This window comes from Jaculus jaculus, chromosome 10 (genome assembly GCF_020740685.1).
Source record: "Jaculus jaculus isolate mJacJac1 chromosome 10, mJacJac1.mat.Y.cur, whole genome shotgun sequence".
Classification (NCBI taxonomy): Eukaryota; Metazoa; Chordata; class Mammalia; order Rodentia; family Dipodidae; genus Jaculus; species Jaculus jaculus.
The window spans coordinates 74,279,450-74,299,721 of NC_059111.1; the positions used below are offsets into that span (position 1 = coordinate 74,279,450).

At 34.5% G+C, this 20,272-nt stretch overlaps 1 protein-coding gene across 1 annotated transcript in view; it reads right to left on the reverse strand.

The window, feature by feature from the left end:
- Positions 1-19,738, reverse strand: part of Ppp1r3a (protein phosphatase 1 regulatory subunit 3A) — a 34,346-nt gene extending 14,608 nt beyond the window's left edge. The window contains exon 1 of the mRNA XM_004658563.2: positions 18,951-19,738. Coding sequence (XP_004658620.1) covers positions 18,951-19,738 — 788 coding nt within the window. The remainder of the gene's footprint in view (positions 1-18,950) is intronic.
- Between the last annotated feature and the right edge of the window lie 534 nt (positions 19,739-20,272).

Genomic DNA, 20,272 nt, shown 5'->3' on the forward strand with positions numbered 1-20,272 from the left:
AGTTATTTATACATACATATCGGTGTTGGCAATCAGAGGATACGTACACACTTACTGAAAAAAGAGTTTCTAAGGTTAATAAAGATTTATTTATTGTATATTGTTTTTGTCCATTATGTTAAGCACTTTTCATAAAAACTGGATTTTTGGCATTCTTATATTTCATAGTCATTTGTTATTGGAGGAAGGAGGAAAACAAAGATTGTGAATAATGAGAGGTAAAGTTGGAAATGCATCAGCTGTCTACCACAGCTTAATGTCTTTCTCTTGGTATCAAAATACCCACTGTCTTCTCTTGATCAGGAGTAAAACTGAAAACAGAAGAGATATTTGATCAAAAGAAATATAATTGCAATAACTGTCTAATTGAGAACAGAAGTGTCTAAGGAAAAAATAGAAGGATTATGGAGAGAAAATTGAGGTTGAAATGATGCATTAACTTCAGTATCGTGATAACTCCAGAACAAAAAATGAATACAATTTCACATTATTAAGTGCCATTTACAGATGCAAGAAGCAATCTCTAGGGAGAAACACCAGAATTTTTAAAAATGCATTCTTATTCCTATGAAACTGTAGACTAGTAATTGACATGGTAAAAGACATTTCTTTCCTTGTTTTTTTTTTTTTTTTCTTCTTCTGTCTTTTTTAAAAAAATCTTCATATCTTCAAAATGAAAGTTCTGGATTCACAAGTACAATTCACTTGAATAAACTTCATTCTACAGCACTGATGTCAGATGCTGAGAACAGATAAAAGGGTTTCCTTGCTAAGAACTGACTGAGCCACATGATTCTCTCAAACAGCTAAGCACACCTTTTCCATCAACCTCTTTATGCTCCAAATAGAAGTAACTGGCTGTTTTCAGTTTTGATAGTAAATGACTTGCCTTCCCACCATAGAGATCATATTCATGTGAATATTCTATGAATAGAATTTAGAAACGTTTAACTTGAAAATTCCTTTAATATTTTCAAAAGACACACATACATATGGTAGAATCAAGAGAAATAACTCTTAACTTAAAATGACAATATAGCCCAAGACAAGTTCTCAAGTCTTCTCATCAGTATTATCCATTCAAATTTAACACAATGAAGTTCTGATCTGCATAATCTATGAGCTATTTTTCTCTTACTATATAAAATGGGTTATCTTATGGAATTTATACATGCCCAAGTAAAACTTTCCAAATACTGGAATTTTGTGAATGTCTACAATCAATTAAGATAACCCTATGTATGGAGGGATACCAATCATAAGCACTCATTTATTCCTTTAAAAATACAACCAGAAGCCATGGATGGAAAAGCACAAGCCCTTCTGCAAGCCACAGTGAGCTGATGAAACATCTAAGCAGTTAAGAACATAAGTGTCAGCGGATTCATTGAATCATTTTCCCATCTTAGGGACAGATGAATTAGTACACCCTAAACATACCCTTTACTCCAGCTTCTAAGTAAAAGTATTGTACAATGTCTAGGTGATTGAATTTCTAAGTTAAAGTGTTGTGCACTGACTGCTTGAGTTTTACTATGATTGTATTTTACCTTGTTGCAGAAAGTTTCAATAGCACAGAAAGTAAGATACACTTTGGAAGAAGAAATCAATGGTAAGTCTCTTTTCCAATATTTCTTCATTTTCTAGCTCTTCATTTTCTTCCAAGAACTACAATCTAAAGTCTGCTTTGTCATGTCAGTGTGGTAGGTGCTAATTATCTCTCAGTCACTTCCGAAGAAATCAAGGAAAGATGTATTTCATTTTGTCATTGAATCAAGCACCATGAATATACTTTAGAAATGTGTACTTTCTAAAACACTAAGTTGTGAGAATCTAGTGGATAAGTAAGTAGAATCATGTAAGTCCAGTTGTGAAATCCAGAAAATTTTTTTAAAAGTGGGTTGCTTGGGAATAAGATGCAATTATAAGCAGGATTCGTGAAATTTAATTGTAAGTTTACTTAGAGATAAACCTTGCTTAAGGGACTTCTCTGCAACAACCTGCCAATAATATTTTATAGAGACACATGTAAATGTTTTTAAATGATTGATACTGAAACATCTAAAGAATATGGATCAGAAATTTAACAGAAAAAATTCTCAAATTTATTGCCTTAAGGTCTTTATTGTCTCAAAATTATTGGAAGCTATAATTATCACTTATGGAACAAGTAGATGACCAGAAATTAGCTACTTTCCACATGAGACTTGCTATTTCCAAAGTTTATCTTGCTAATTCTTAAAATTCTCTCTCAAGAGATTGTTAAGGCTATTCTTTTACCTACATGTTTAAAAATTTACTTTGTAAAGTGTATATTTTCCCCATGATGTTAATACATTTCAACTATTATTTTCATTATGGCATCAATTTTTGTTGAATAAAAAATAGTTATTGTCACAGAGCTAAAACTATTGTGCCAGTTAACTACATTAGAAAACAAACTTGGTTAAATACATTTCCTCTGAGGAACTTTATATTCATATCCAATTATTTGATTTGTTAAGTATCATATACTGACATCAAAGTAGAAACAGCATTATATTACATACAGCTTTGAAAAATGCTTTTAAGAAAGGTAATTCAAGATGTAGGCTCTTTATGGTTCATATTTGGAAGAATTGAGAGAGACAGAAACAGAGAGAATGAATAGAGAGGGTCATGAACTATCCTTATTCAGGCATCAATTTGTTCAGAAGTGATTCCTCTCAGAAGAGGGATCTCTTCCCAACTGCAATGGCAGGTGTGAGCTGAAGCCACTAGCTCCAGCATGTGGCTCCTGTTCTTTCCCAACATGGTGATGCTCCCAAGTGGTTGCTTCTTAGGTTTTATGGGGAATAAAGTACCAAATATTAACTTTTCTCCTAGCTTCTGACCCATTCCTGTCTCTTGTAAAAAGAATTCCATACATGTATATAAATGCATCCCTTATCTGATGAGTTTATAATGTGAAATTTTAAAAAATCTTCAACATAAAAATTAGAACTAACAGAAGTTAAAGTATAGCAAAGGAAGTTAAAAATGTTAATATATTCAGTATCTTGCAGTGACTACTTATTTTGATATACAATTTAAAAGTTATGAAGATTTTTATAACATAAAAAATATTCTGGATTTTTTGAGTGCTGTGTAGTATAGTTTAGTCTAGTATAACCTGTATTTTTAAAATTATTAATATGATTAGTTATTGCTTTGAGTTCTAATAACTGTTTTGTAGTGTATGTGATGTGTAGTCTATTCACTTTCATTTTCAAGTAACTTCACTTTACAACTATAGTTTTTCAAGCTAGTTCTACTTATACTAATAATAAAATTAATATATGAAGACAATAAGGAACAAAGAAAATTGGAATAGATGGTTTTCATTAAAATCCAAACAAGGACTTTATTATCAAACTCCATTTGTATTTAACTGCATTTAAAAACTTTTTAGGCAGTCTTGGTAGGTCTTAAAGCATTATTTTTAAATTTAATGCTTTTGTGAACTTACGTCACACATTAAAATGATCTTAATGCACCTTTTGTCAATTCCTCACAATAGTCTTACAAAAGAAAGGGAGGAGAAGATACATTTAAAAAGCAAATGAACATGAACTCAATGGGAGCCTATTAGGATACCTGTTGATGAGCATGTAAGACGTCATTAATATGCGGATCATTGACATGATAGGCTGTAATGACTCCTCCTGGGACATATCAGTCTATTGTGTCAGAGACTAGTTTGGGATTCATTAACATGAAGGCTCATGACTTCTTAATATGCAAACCATTAATGCAAAGCACTGAGGCATACCTCACAAATGTCCATATTTTGTTACACATCACCTTTTCCCAACCCCTCACCCACTCTTTTGGTGAACTATTTCCTCTTTTCCATTCTCTGTGACGATTTCCTCACAAAAGAGTCTATACTCAAGTGGAATCTACTACTTCACATTCAAAATCCTCCTCCCCTTTATCCCATGTTTCTTTGATTTAAGGCAGGCTTATAGCACAAACCACTTGAAGCATTTTGACAAAATCAGTCAAAATTTAGTACAAAATATGATTTGATATTTTTATCCAATGTCAAATTGGTTTTTGGCTCATGACAGAGCAAAGTGAAGAGAGCATTATAAAAAAAAGTGAAATTCTAAAGCATGAGTGTAGTGTAACCAGCCAATGCATAATCTGAACTAGAAAACAGTAGGAACTACAGGAGAGTAAGAAAAAGAACAAGAAAATGGAATGGACCAGGGCCCAAGGAATACTATAAGAAAGGATGCAATGAAGCCAAGTAAGGGGAGGTATTCATGCTAATGTTATATGCTAAACAAGGAACTGATCATTAAGCATGTTCAACACATGGCAGGAACACTGTAAATTTGGAATTGTGTATATATGCAAATAGGATGAAGTTAGTGCCCACAATTTTTACTGAGATAATATGAAAAATGATAATGATGGAAAGTTCTTAACTCTTTGAATTAACATTGTATGAAAAGCAGGGTCAAACATATATTCCTGTGATAGAATACATTACAGAATTCATGGAAAGATATTCAGTTGTCTAATGAAGCTTTTTGAAATACCATGTTATGGAACACAGTACACATTCCATCTGAGACTTTATATACTCTCTATATTCCCTTTCTTGCTACTTTATAACTGTAATTTTAAAGTATGATATAATTTTAAAGGTGGAAAGGAATGTGAATTTATGAATATGAAAAATATTACATACTTTATTGCTATTTTTTCACTAAACCAGGTAAAACAGATCATTAGTTTGTTTTTTCAATGTATTTATTTGTAAGCAGGGACAGACAGATTGAGAAATGGAGAATGGGCATGCCATGGCCTTCAGCCACTGCAAAAGAACTCCAGACATATGCTCCATTTTGTAAATCTGGCTTTATGTGGACACTGGGGAATCAAACCCAGGTTGTTAGGCTTTATAGGCAAATGCCTTACCCACTGAGCCATCTCTCCAGCCCACAAAAGCATTAGTTCATAACCTGTAAATTTTGTATGCCTTAAACACAATATATCTACAGAAATCTATACTTTATAACATAGTACAGTCACATCTTCATATTCCCACACAAAACCAGTCTATACAACTTTTTTTTTTAAATTTATTTGCAAGGAGAGAGAGAGAGAATGTGAGTAAGGGTCACAAGGACCTCTTGTTATTGCAAATGAACTCCAGATTAATGTGCCACTTTGTGCATGTGCCTTTAGATGGGTTCTTGAAAATTAAGCCAAGACTGGCAGGTTTTACAAGCAAGGATCTTTAAATGCTGACCTATCTTCCCAGCCCCAATCATTTTTAAATTAGGTTTATATTCTTACTTAGATTTTTTTTTAAATTCATTTGATTAAAATGTCTTAAATAGGAAACATTATTTTATCATAAATAATACTTATTTAAATAGATATCACAAATACCAAATTCATATTCTTAATCATGTACATTTAAATACTACATACAAAACACAAACACACACACACACACACACACACACACACACACAGTTGCTTAACCTGTCCAGGTTCCAGACTGGAGTAGATAAAATCAGTTTCAAAGGTTATATAATTGAACAGAAAGATTCAAGTAATGAAATCCAGCTTGGTGTGCTGCATAATGTTCCCTTTCCCTCCAAGAAATGCATCTTTTTCTCCATGTCAACACAGGGGTAAAATAACTTGAAGGAAAACTTTACAAATTTATCCTCCTCTATATTTCAGTGGTCCATACTATTGATGCTTTCGAATCCTCATGACAAATTTTCAAAAGCATTATATCAGTTGGCTTTATTAATCTACCTTTGTTTAAGTAGTATTCTTTTTTTTCAGAATATTAAAACTAATTAATTTATTTTATATAACTTTAAAATTATAACTCAGAAGAGCTGTCCTGTGCACATAAGAACCATCAGAAGAAACTAAAAAATATACCTTTGCTTGTACCTTACCCCAGACTAACAAAATTAGTCTTTGTAGTGGGGATTCCATATGGATTCAGTCTCTTTCCATTTTATTTACATAGTCTTAGTTTTAGAAGCACCATTTTGTACCTTTCTATACAAGCCTTTGTGGTATGAAGGTAAGCTTCAGATAAAATTAAGTCTTGTAGTAAAAACTACTTTGATACTAGGGCTTTAATAGGGAAAAGCAGGCTGTACATAATTAAATAAGCTATCATTTTTATACTGTATATAGATTCTTTTCCCACACATCTAGGTCTATAAAGCAATTAATTTCTATTGTCATACAAATTAATATCAATACTTTAGTAAATTGAATTTTTCCCTTGTTTTTAAATAGTAAAGAAACCTGTATATTGTTTAGAGTAAAAGGCATTCATCACGTCTTTGTTAATAATTCCTGCCTATTATAAAATTAACAATATTTGTGAGGCTTGGAAACTGGGATAGCAAAATATTTTGCAGTTGTTGTGCTAGATGGCAAATTGCCAAACAATTACTGTAAACTCAAGCTCCATAAAGTATATTGCCAAGGACACTAGTAGGCTGGATCCCATAAAAGAATCAATTAAAGTTGTGAGGTGAAAGTAATACAGAGGAGGTGACAGTTGTTTAAAAGGGCAGAACATGTGAGATAATGACTTGAATATAAGCTCATGGATAATGCTGATCATTTAACTTGTTGAGATCTAATCAAGTGTAAAATAATATTTCAACTAAAAATACTATGGCCACATATACTCTTACCTGATATGGTACATAAGTGAAGGTACTTGCAAGATTACATAGACTGTCAGTCAGAATCACTTTTCAACAGTTAACTTGATTTTCATGCCCATATTATTAATTTTGTAGAAAATGTTTTCTTCTCAAAAGTACCAAGTTATATGAACTTATCCAGTGTGTACATAAATTGTAACTTATTTTCAAGAGAAGACATTTTGAAAACCAATGATACAGTGATTTAGTACTTTTTATACAGAAGTCAAGTGTGGTCTTTATTTTTCCTTAAATCAGATTAATTATAACAACTCTGGATTCACTTAAACAGAATTAGTAATGGAGCCCTTCCATAGGAAATATTAGTCTAAGTGATAGCACGTGGAAATCTGAACATGAAGAATGCAGCTGAGCAACGGAAAATAGAGTTTCTAAAGAGTATGCTGTTGAAGATAGACCGCCAAACCATATGTTCTTTGCCTGTTCGCTCTTTCTCTCTCTCCCCCACCCCTCTCTCTCTCTCTCTCTCTCCACCTGTTGGGTAGTACTCATCCCTGTGGGACATAAGCATCAGTCCACAGGAGATTTTTAACGGTAGAGGTCATATTCTGCCATTGTTCAGCTTAAAAATTATCCAATGACCTTATTCATTAGTCATCAGTCAACACTGAAAGTGGTCATATACCACACTTGACACCCCTCGGACTCATTGCCAGTGCGTTCAACCTTCACAATCTGCCTCAGTCACAATGGCCACTGTAGGGCACTTTCACATGAGAAGGTTTGCGCTATTGTTTCCTTAAGTGTAGAACCCTGTTCTCCTGTGTCTTCCTAGCTGACTCTTCAAGTCATTGGTATGACTCTTCAAGTCATACCAATGATTATCTTGCAATGAAATGCATTCTTCAATAAATCCTCCCTATGCCTACTTGTTTCCCATATACTAGAATGTGAGGAGAGGAGATGGTTTTATAGGTTCACAGTGCTCAGAGAAGTATTCAAAAACTGTACCCAATAAATATTTCTTAAAAGAATGAAAATCTTTTCATTCTTTACATCTGGTCACTAATTCTTTTAAATTTTTCAGTGCCAAAGAAGACCACAGTTTGACTTCTCCAACTAATTCCCCTTCATGAAAGTCTGACTAAGAAAACCTGCTTTCTTGTTTTGGCTACCATTTCTCTGAGTATTTTTTTGTTTGTTTGTTTGTTGTTTTTTTGTTGTTGTTGTTGTTGTTTTCCTATATAAAAACTCCTCTACTCACAGATCCTAAGGAGAGAACCAACTCATCAGACCTCAAAAGGGCCCCAGCTAAGACTAAGAAAAATTGGGGAAACATGCAAGAATGTTGTTTTCTTGACTAAACGGGAAATTTGAGGAAGAGAGGGTGGGAATAATGTCAGAGCCACACATTCAGAGACATTTCCTCCTACCGGAAACTAAAGGCTAACCCCACAAGGCACGACCCATAAACAACAAGGAGAATCCCGGTGGAGAGGGGAGGACAGGGAGGAGGCTAACAATGATGCCAACTTGAATGTATTCACTGACTACAAAAATTTAAAAAATAAATTAAAAAAAAGAGCTCCTTTGCTGGACTTGGTAGATGATTCAGCGTGGACCTCTCAAGTAGGGGACCCTGATTTGAAATTTCCAGAGCCCACACAAAATGCCACCTTGTTGTGGTGCACACCTCTCACTCTTACAGTGGGGAGGTGGAGAAAGAGAATTCCTAGGGATCAATGCTTGCACAATCTAGCCCAATTAATGAGTTCTTGTACATTCAGGGGGAAACCCTTTCTCAAAGGATTAAATGGAAAAGAATAGAAAGAAAGAGTTACAAGTGTAATAATAAGTGACCTTTTGTGAATTTGAACATATCCTGATATAAGGACTTTACAGTGAATGTTTGGATTTTTCCACAAAGGAATAAAACTACATATTTTAAAATGAAACTTACAGGTGATAGAAAATAATGAAAAGTTCTAGAAAAAAAAAAAATTCCCCACATGGGACCTGCCATAAAAAATGCCTAGAGGGCTGCAGAGATGGCTTAGTGGTTAAGTGCTTCCCTACGAAGGCTAAGGACCCCGGTTCGAGGCTCGATTCCCCAGCACCCACGTTAGCCAGATGCACAAGGGGGCGCATGTGTCTGGAGTTCGTTTGCAGTGGCTGGAGGCTCCCTCTCTCTCTCTCTCTCTCTCTCTATGCCTCTTTATCTGTCACACTCAAATAAATAAAAATGATTTAAATATTTTTTTTTTAAATGCCTAGAATTCCAGGCGTGGTGGCACACGCCTTTAATCCCGGCACTCGGGAGGCAGAGGTAGGAGGATCGCCTTGAGTTCAAGGCCACCCTGAGACTACAGAGTTAATTCCAGGTCAGACTGGACCCCAGTGAGACCCTACCTCAAAAAACAAAAAACAAAAAACAAAAAAAAAAAAGCCTAAAAATGTAAGCACTTGACTACACTCTTACAGAGTATGCCAAGGGAAAGAGGTCTCTTCTTCCAAATACAAAAATATCAGTCTAAACAGTAAGCCTCTTGCTAATGTTAATTTATTTGCATATAAAAAGTGTTATCAGATGGAATAAGTACAAATAGAAATCCTTTCATTTAAGAAAAGCTGTTTGAGTTTATACTCAATGAGCAGCCATGCCATAGGAAATCCTTACCAGAAATATTGGCAACTTAATGTAAGTATAAAAGGCAATGGGAAGTCAAGATAAAACACAAAATATTTATATGTCAAAAGTAGGACTAGGGTCTTACTTAATAAATAAATTTTGTAAAATAAAACAAATGTCTCGAATTTTTTTTTTAATTTTTATTTATTTATTTATTTGAGAGCGACAGACAGAGAGAAAGAGGCAGAGTGAGAGAGAATGGGCACTCCAGGGCCACCAACCACTGTAAACAAACTCCAGATGTGTGCGACCCCTTGTGCATCTGGCTAACGTGGGTCCTGGGGAATCAAGCCGCAAACCGGGGTCCTTAGGCTTCACAGGCAAGCGCTTAACCACTAAGCCACATCTCCAGCCCTGTCTTGAATTTTTATATGACTGTCATTGTCTATAAACTTAACTTGGATTACCACTGTCTGCTTTGAGTCAAATGTTACTAATTCCAGAGATATAAAATACCAATTGAGTTACTAACAATTTGAGGAATATATGTGTGTGTGTGTGTGTGTGTGTGTGTGTGTGTGTGTGTATTCACACAATGAAATAGGGTTTAAATGAGAAGTGTATATATGCTTATGTATTAGTACTGGTGTGTTTTGTTCAGAAAACAGTACTGTATCAAAGTACTCTATCAAAATGACAACAGATTGGCAGTATTTCACTATTTCCTATATTTTATAATTTTCTCAATACTGAACTAGATTGATGGTGCCAGCCCACCGTGTATCTTCACTGATTTAGCAAAGGTAGCTCTGTGTTAAAACTGAGAGGAAAGTTAGTACACATGCAAATTATTTCTTCTTGTAGTCACACTATTAACATTTTCTACATAAGTATATACTTAAGCCAATTAAAATTTCAGCTGGTATACATTGCCTTCCATTTTTACAAGTTTATTGAAAATTCCCTTCAGCCTTCAACATCTTGCTTATATAATTACCTTCTTGAATAAAATTTAGTTTACAATTATATATCTATAAACTAGTATAAATGCTATTCCAAATTATTCCATATTTGTTCAGGAATTATAATCCAGCTGTCTTTTAGGCAGATTGCAGGATAAAATAGTGATTTTATGAGGTAATTTTATCTTGTAATTTGAAGTCCCCTACCTTTCTCTAGCTTTCAGAGGACATACTATTGTAAAAATGCTTCATGCTGATAAAGATGGAGTACAAGCTGAGAGAGTTCCTTAGACAGATGCTAAAGGCCCATTGTCTGCCCTGACCCTTCAGATCTGGCAAATAAAATCCCTGTAATTGTGACGTCATTCAACTCTGGCAAGCATCCAAATGATGATAGATTCATTCTTTGACTGCACCAAACCATTACAAACTAGTTTATATGTTTATAAGCCCAGACCTCCATGGAAGCATCTAAAGTTATTGAACATATTTTACATGAAACTTAAAGTCAGTGACAGAAAATACATCTGCTGAACTTTAAAGAATAGAAAACTCAAACATTTAATTCAACTACACATCAAAACAAGAACGTGACAAGATTAAACATAGAATTATGGGTGCACAAAATAACACACTCCCTCTGGAAAGTATAGAAAAGAGAGTATAGAGACTTGTGTTCTTTTTAGAATAATTAACGCCTGAAAGTAAACGACAGAATTACATGGTCTCTTCTACAACTGGGGAAGGAAGAAACAAAGGAAGAAGAAAGGGCAGAAAGAAGGAAGGGAGGGACAGAGGAAAGAAGACAGGAAGGAAGGAAGGAAGGAAGGAAGGAAAACAAGGAAGAAGGGAGACAGGGGAGGAAGGAAACAAGGGAAGGAGGGAAAGAAGAAGGTGGGGAGGGAGGAATGAAGAAATAAAATAAACCTTGTGACCCAGTGCTGTATTCACAAAAGAAGAGATAGTGATTAAAACTTTACTGACTAATTACTAAATATAGTAACTATTCGCTCCTAACACATGAATATCATACTTTTTCTGTTGCACCTGAATATGATTTTTATTCTATTGGTTAGTACAAAATATACTTGCGGTTTGTGTCAACATGTTAAAAACTATAAATTTCAATTGCCAATAGCAGATGTTTATAAAATATACTACATTCATATTTAGCATAAAATTGGAATTTACCCAAGCAATTTTCTGTGATTTGTAATTAGACATTCACAGTAATTTACAAGTGAGTGTCAGCTCGATGTTTCTATTACAGATGTGTGCATCTTGGTTAATTCTGTAAAGCAAGTTAGAGCCCTATCAGCATTATCAGTGAGTTAGGAAGTGATTTGATTTAATCAGGAAAAACATCCTTCACTGATCTTCATGATGTACACATATCAATTTGGGAGGAAAACTAGTGCTTATCTCTTTTTTTTTTTTTCTATTTTTGCTGCTGTAAACATCAAAATGAACAAGTAAAATTAAAAGCTACCACTCTCACAGGACAGTGTCTGTCTCATAATATTGGAATGTTATGTGTAGTTACAGCTTGAGTATCACAAAATATAAACCATTCTCAGAGGTACTTTTGGCTACAAAAGTGTGGGAATATCCTCTGACAGGCAGGTTCAGTATTCCACTGTCCTTTATCAGCAAACAGTGCAAAATCATAGTCCAATTTAATAATTCACTTCCATGTTTTCATTTAATCTTTAAACAGCAGGATATTGGATAAAGTCTTCTTTGAAGTTATTTGCCTAATGAATAACAACATGCAAGTTAAGCAAATAGCATGTCAGAACAACAAACAGACCCTGAAAAGATTTGAAAGCTATGTCCTGAGGAAATTTTTCTCTCTATATATCATGTTGGGGTGCAGGAGGTGCCTGAAAACAGTGACATGGTCAACAGGCCATGCATAACTTATTGTCTCTGAGGAAAGGAAATATGAAAACTTCATATTCTAGTCATATATATGCAGGTATTATATGATGGATTCTGTGTGATTGTTTCTTTGGGGTAAAAGAAGTATCTTTAAATGTACTTCTTCATGAAAAATATAGCATTATAGCACAGTTTTTAAAAATTCCTAATCATCGACTTGCCAACAGGTAATGTTCCACAGAAGTTTTTTGGAGCCTACAAATTGCTGGAATTTAAAAATCTTTTTTCCCTATAGAAGCATAAACTTAAACTTAAGTTTCCCTGGATTGTATCCAGGACTTACTTAACATGACTAATTTTGAAACTATTTATATTAGCCTGGGTCCTGGTAGCAGGACTTATAATGAGAGAGAGAGAGAGAGAGAGAGGGAGGGAGAGAGCATTTCTCCATTATCCCTGAGCATAGGACTAGCCGTGTACATGATGGTAAAATGTTGAATTTATCACCACTGCCACTCATACAAGTTTGTGGACTCTCTCCAAATGTCAGCACATACGTGGAAAGATGCACATGTGTGTTAGGTAATATGATTTGCATTGTAGCCTTGCCAAAGAGAAAATGTTATTTTTACCTCATATCTGAATAAAATGAGCAAGGTGTAATTTACCCAAGTTCAACACTTGCCTGAATTTCCTTTAAAGCTTCTGTTGATTCTATATAGTGTTTTAGTAATCCAACAATCCCAATACAGAGACATATTCTGAACCCACAATGCCTTGCACTTCTGTGGAGCCTCCACCACATGCTGTAATTAAATCTACCTGGGACTAGATGGTACTCTGGACTGCATTGTCTCAAGAACCAATTCAGTGACGTCTGTGCAATTGACCTCAATGGCTATAAGACAGAGATAGCCCTGCATTCTGAAAGTATCTGCATTTAAGGGGGGAAGACTAATAGAATCATACATACTTACATATTTATATATAACACTGTTTGTACATATACATGTACTCATATACGAACATACATACACATGTAAATAAGTTTTATGCATGTTTACAGTGAGGTGACAGAAGGCAGACTATCCTTTGAGAAACACAACATGAGACAATCCCCTTGGAGTCTGTACTAAAGTCACTTTCCTACATTGTTCCTACTGGTGGTTCAAATAAAATCTTGGATTAGGGAGAAGAATCACAGTTAACAAATTTAGAGGAAAGTGAAAAACTACTGTGGTCCATTTCACATTGTGCCACATTTATCTATCATCTATCTATCTGTGTGTCATCTATCTATCTATCATATATATATATCTACATATCTATTATCACCTATCTATCTATCATCACTCTACCTATCTACCTTTGGAATAATGTGTTATTTAGCTTAAAGTTCTTGCTGGCTGTTCTACAAGCTACAGAGGGGCTTCTATGGGAAAGTTGGGCACAAAAAAAGCTCATGAGTCTATGTTAGGACAATATCTGAATTGTGCAAATCTATTGCCCTTTTTCTCATAGAAAAAGTGTCATATTCATCTAATGATACCTTGAGTCTATGAGAACATAGATTTCCACAAAACCAGGCCATGAAGCCCTGGTGGATATCCAAGAAAGTAAGCAGGTTGGCCTCTCACTGTCCACCAGCTGGAAGCTCCCAATACCCTCTTAAGGGGCCTGTGCAGCTGTGTTTTATGTTTCCATGTGGCCCTGCCAGAGGCCCCTCCCCTTTAACAAGCTCAGCTTCCATAATTAACAGAGACTCAAAATGCATTGGGTATGGAATACATTAAGTCCCAGAGGCCTCATGGGACTGTTTACCCCTCTTTGGACTATTTCCAGGACCCCAGATTATTCTGGAAGTGTAAATTAAGGAAGTCTCACAGTCCAATGGCTGTGACTGGAACATGCAGCATGGCCACAGCATACAGTTTATATCCCATTTTCCCTTGCTTTTCTTGGCCTTATTTTAACAATTTTATTATCCTAAAAGCTAAACTTTTCTATATTCTTGAAATCATGCTTTAGGAAGCATTTTACTCTTTTCCTTTCCTGAATATGCCTAGATCTATTGTTCAAGTATGACAAAACAAAAGACTGACAATTTTTTCTTGACATTAAGATCACTTTGGGCTTATTTGCATTTACCTGCCAAATTGTAAATGTCATGCAACACCTATGCTAGTGTGTTTTTGTTTCACTTAATAAAACACAAAAGCAGGGGAAGTCAGTGCTCTACTACCCAGTGGTGGAGAACATGCATGTAGTGGCTGGTCTGGGAGGGAGAAAAATAGGGTACTGGGAAGGCAATTCCTTTATAATTTATTTTGTTTTTATTTTTACTTATTTGTTTGACAACGACAGACAGAGAAAGAGGCAGATAAATAGAATGAGCGTGCCAGGCCTCCAGCTACTTGCCAAGGAACTCCAGATGCATGCACCCCTTTGTGCATCTGGCTAACATGGGTCCTGGGGAAACGAACCTCGAACTGGGGTCCTTAGGCTTCACAGGCAAGAGCTTAACCACTAAGCCATCTCTCCAGCCTGACAATTCCTTTAAACAGCACCCAGTGCTAGTTCTAGCTCCTGCATCCAAAAATCCTAAACTGCAAGTAGTTACCATTTCTTTCATTTATCTTCAGTCTCCACTATCTGCCAAGATTGTGAGTTTGGCTTGAACGTTTTCTCACTCATACTTTTTCCTTTTGGCCCTGTGAGGCTTTTGTTCTTGAGAGTTCTCTATGTCTACATAGGCCCAGGTCTTCACCCACATTTATCACTTAGTTACTGCTACCTAATCACATACTGGCCTGTGATTGCCATTTGTTGAATTGTTTCAGAATTTGAACAAGATCTATAATGCCAGGAGAAGTAATCATATAGAAAGATTATGAAGTTAGTCTGGTCTAGATTAGATAGTTTATAATAAATCTGATAGCTTTTGATTAACATATATGCTTAATGCTATGGGGCCTTTAAAGATATGAATATTTTATTTTAATTAATAATTACAACTCCAGGGCTCATAATACACCCCAATTTGAGAAGTGAATCAATAAATGTCTTGAGAAGAAAATCAATATGATGACCACCATAGAGCTATTAAGCATATATCTCTACTGCTCTTAAGTGCTTAAATTCATGAGTACTCAATGACAAAAGATGATGTCCTTCAAGTTAAAGTCCTTCAATATTTATGTATCAAATGTAACAATTTTAATAGTTACAAAGTTGTCTTCAAAATTTATGATAGTCAACATATGTGGTCACATATATCTTAATATAATTTACAGTTCAGTTTTGCTTGTTCATTAAAAGCCTATAAGAGATAAAGGAATGGTTTGCCAAACCTGAATATTTAGGAACCATGAAAGGAAAAGAAATAGCAATTTGGAGGCAACTTGAGCCATACCAAGGTCACTCAGATAAATTTAGCATTGCTCTGTTTCCAGCAGACAAAAGATGGTTTCTCATTATGGACTGGTAACTTAAGTAGAAGTATCCCTATAAAATAGAACTATTGCTAATATTCATAATTAACAGACAAGGACTCCAATTTTAACTTGCTTAAATTTACACAGCTGAACTATGATAAAGCTGGGATTCAACTGATAGCAGTTTTAACTTTGAGATGGCATTATTTCTGCATACTATTTTTAGCTTACTTGTGTGTACGCATTGAATGAGATTTATATTAATGTCATTTTCTGCAAAGACATCTGCTTAGTTTAACAGCACATACCCTAGTGCTGTGTGTGTGTGTGTGTGTGTGTGCGCGCGCACACGCGCATGCACACGCGCACGCGCGTATGTGTGTGTGTGGCATTTAAAGAGCATCTCATGATTCATGCCTGTCAGTGCAACTAAATACCTTTGGTCATTCTCGGTCACATGCCTAGGAGTTAACAAACTCTGCTCTCCTCCCCCCAGGCAGTCCTTTCACATTCAAAGCATATCGAGTAACAAGCATCAAAAAGAAAATAGCCAATACCCATGTGGAGATTAGAAAACTCTGACCTGAGAAAAATCTTCACAGAGAAAACATAAAGCCTGTATGGGTGATTGACAAGGCAGAAATCCCACCTCATGGAATGCATTCCCACAGTTCATTCTGTACTTATTAGAAGGGATTATTGACACTTTCAGAAGATACAATCTCAGGGACCCTGATAGCAAATTAACTTTGGTATTCAGAGTAATTGAAGTTAGATGTTTCTCTGCACTTGGACAGCTGAATTTTCATCCTAACTCTGAGGTATTTTGCATACTACAAATTAATCTACTTCTATGTATGAAGCAAAAATTCATGTACTACTCTTTTGTTATCTGATAAAAGAAATGCTCTCCAAATAAATCCATCTAGGATGTATAAAAATGCTCAAAGGATATTTTAGATGAAACAACTATTTAGAGAAGGGGATATTATATGAGCTATAATCATTTATCAAATGAGTATTAATTTGAATTTTATTTTAGCTTTGCATATATTTTTTGAAATAATACCAATAAAACATGCCAATTTTTTTCTACAAAATTCTTCCTAATGAAATCCAACTGCAATATTCATTTAGAAATTTTGTAATGCTCTCTTGTGTAAGTTTTAGGAATATTTGAAACCCCAGTGCATATAAATTATATCATGGAAAAGCTGTATAAATATTCTATTATGGCACATGCTGTTCTAAGGATCTGTCAGGATTTCCTCTATACACTCCAGTTTGAGTGGTATATAAATCAGATGTAAAAATTCATGTTGGACTGAAACTCAGCATAAAAAGCCTGATCCAGAGGCAAATGCTTTTTTCAAAATATGGTTTAAATTATGTTGGTCATTTTTAAGTTATATAAGTGCAGAAAATGAATATGTGGTTTTAAAGGAGAGATATTTTTTTCCATTTTCATAACTCATTAGGAAACTTTACAGGCCTTTAGACTATTTTGTGGTTTAGTTTTTCTCAGGTTTCCCCCAAAGCAATATTAAAATTTGAACGATGTCCTCTATGAATTCCATGGTTACTGTTCTAAATACAAATGTGTGTGTATGTATATAATATAGTTTGAGCCCTTCAACTGCATGTTCCAATAATATCATGGCCAAGGTAGATGGTGAGTCCTATCAGTTGTGTATTCTTGGCATCATTTTGTGAATCAAAAGAAACACCTATCCAAACCCTAGCTCAGCATGGATCTCTTGTCTTGGCCAACCTGTGTCTTTAACTTCAAAAAAAAAAAAAAAATCCAAACTCAAATATTGATTCTTTTATGAACTCTAACGGACTAAAAGACTTTATCTTCCTAAATTCTGACTTCTCTAACAAATGCAGACAGTTACTGAATGTTTAATAAAATATTCACTGATGGATATCTCATAAACATTTTAATATATATGTATAAAAATTAGTTTGCATTGCATTGAATTATTTTTAAATGTAGTTAATGTTTCTAAGTATTTTCAGAAACACTGAAACGATTCTGATAGCATATACAGAGATTATTGTCTCTTTCAGCAGCATGAATAAAAAATATGAGAGTTTCATTTGAGCTAAAAATAAATTTACACAATCCATAAAGTTCATTAAACTATACTTTCAAATGACTTTAGAATAAAATCAAAATTGAAATATTTAGTAGACCTGAAATTTTTTAACTATACTACTTCACTAACTATATTTCATTAATATTGCAGCCACATGCTTAGGGATTGTTATTTTCTTGTCCACTAAAATCTAAAATGGTTAATTTTTTCCCAGTGTTATTTTTATAAGTTTCTATTTAGCTATTTTGAATCTTGGTTTCTACATTCCTAATACTATTCATTCTTCATCATAGTACATTATTACTTGTTTTTACTAAACTTCTTGGGTTTGGGAATAGTTAGAATGGATTACTCAGAGAATAAGCAAACATTCATCTGCCTGTGGTTTGAGAAGCAATGAAGATTCTCCTCTGGGAAACAGGGAGGAGCAGAAAGGGTCTAACTCCTAAATGTTTTATCTACTAACCTATTGTCATGGAAATTAGCCAACTCTGCACTACAGAGAAAAAGCTGAATACCACTCATTGCCACACATTAATCAGAGACTAGGGTTACTAATGAGGGGTCACATCCCAAATCTCTAATCTATATCTAACAGAATATCCTTATTTCTATGTGGGTCATTTTTTTTATTCTGCTCCATTTACTTTTACAAAATTATGCTAATTTTGCTCCATATGTTATATTTGTTTATAAAAGTTTATGTTTGATTTATACATCACTCACAACTGTCTTTTAGTTAGTTATTAAATTAATATAAATTAACTTGTATCCCTTGAAATACCTTGTATAACACACTCAGTCACTGAAATATTTGTTACAGCTTTGAGGGAAGAACCTACAAAATTCTGAGCACTAGGTTATATTGAAATACAATTTTATATTAATTAAGTGCATTTTAAACTCCAGATACTTAAAAATCATTAAAAACAGAATATACTGTAAATAAGAGTTTTATGCAGAAAGAATCTACAACATAGAATCTGATATTAAGTAATATAACTCATCAAGAAAATAACATACACTACATTTTCCCTTCATCCTCAACTATTACACTATACACATTTTCACTCTCATTTGGTGAACACCAGAATGCTATCATTTGAGCAGCATTGACCTATTAAAGCCTGATGCCATTGTTTTTTATATAACAAGAAGTACAAATTTAGGCAGAATTGTTGCCGCATGAAAAATATTTAAATTTTAATAGAAAATTGAAGATTATTAATATTAGGGAATGACAGAAATGTCCTCACCTTGGTTTTACCTTTAAACAGCCTCTAATTTGTCTAGTAGAAACTTCTTCCAATTGTTTACCAGGATCTGGCTCTTGTTTTCTCTTTTGACAAATCAATATATAATTTGTGCCATTATTATTTGACCAAAATGTACCAACAGAAGTTTCATAACGTATACAAAACTCAACTTTACTGCCATCTTTTTGATAAGGAGGAACCAAAGAAATCTTAAAAGAGAACTGGTCAGTTTCACCATCACATGAATTAGGAACATATTCTGCTAAAATGTCATAATGTGTCTTCCAGTCATCTAAGGACATTCTCACATAAACTAACTTCTCAAAAGACATATTCAAAACTCGAATAATGCCCTTCATACTTGTAGAGCCAGGAAGATACTCAGTAGTCTCCAGGATGGCTTTCTGGACTTGCAGTTGTCTCATGACCTCTTCTTTGGAAGATGGCAAATCAAAGAGTGGAGATAAAACATATTCTTCTTTGTGGAAAATATCCTTCTTTAAGTCAAACTCTGTGGAAGCACTAGGTAATTCCCAGCTATCAAATTCTTTAATGGACACAAGATTGAATCCAAGGCTGTCAGCAAAGGAAACTCTTCGGGAGCCTGAAGCTGGGTTATCCAGGTAAGTATCTTCAGAAGACTCAGAACTTCGTCGGCTTGGCTGAGGGGAGAAGCCAGGTCTTACAGTAGCTTTAACTTCTTCATCATCACATATAGAATCAGATAGATTAGGAACTTCTAAAAAATTATCTTTGCTTATCTGACTAGGTACTTCAGCAGGCTCCATTGGGCTCTCTGATATCAACTAACAGAGAACTGTACAGCTAGTAGGGGCTGACATTTGAGATACTGAGGCTTAAAATAAGTGTAATGTTACAGTTGACATTGCAAAAAGGAGTCAGCCCTATAAATAGGCCCAATGGCGTGTCAACTATGCTAGCCTGCCTCCAAAGACCTATTACATGATAGCATCCAGGCTACTCTTGCCAGTATGTTTCAGATTTAACTCTCACACTCTTTAAAGTTGCATTTGTTTATGAGCTAAGATATATCAAAGATATATACCAAGATCACATTTTGCTGTTAGAAATTCTGAAAACTTTGGATGCAATTATTGTTTTAATCAGTTAATATTAAAAACAGAACATAGTTTTAAAGGAAATACAACAGTGAAATACTGAATATGTTCTTTAAATTAAATCAACCCAGGGAATAGGTAAGGACATCCACGGGCACATGGAGAAGATAGGAATATATGTAGATTTTGAGAGATCCAGAACATGCTAAAAATGGTAGCAATTTACCATGAAGGGGTTAGAGA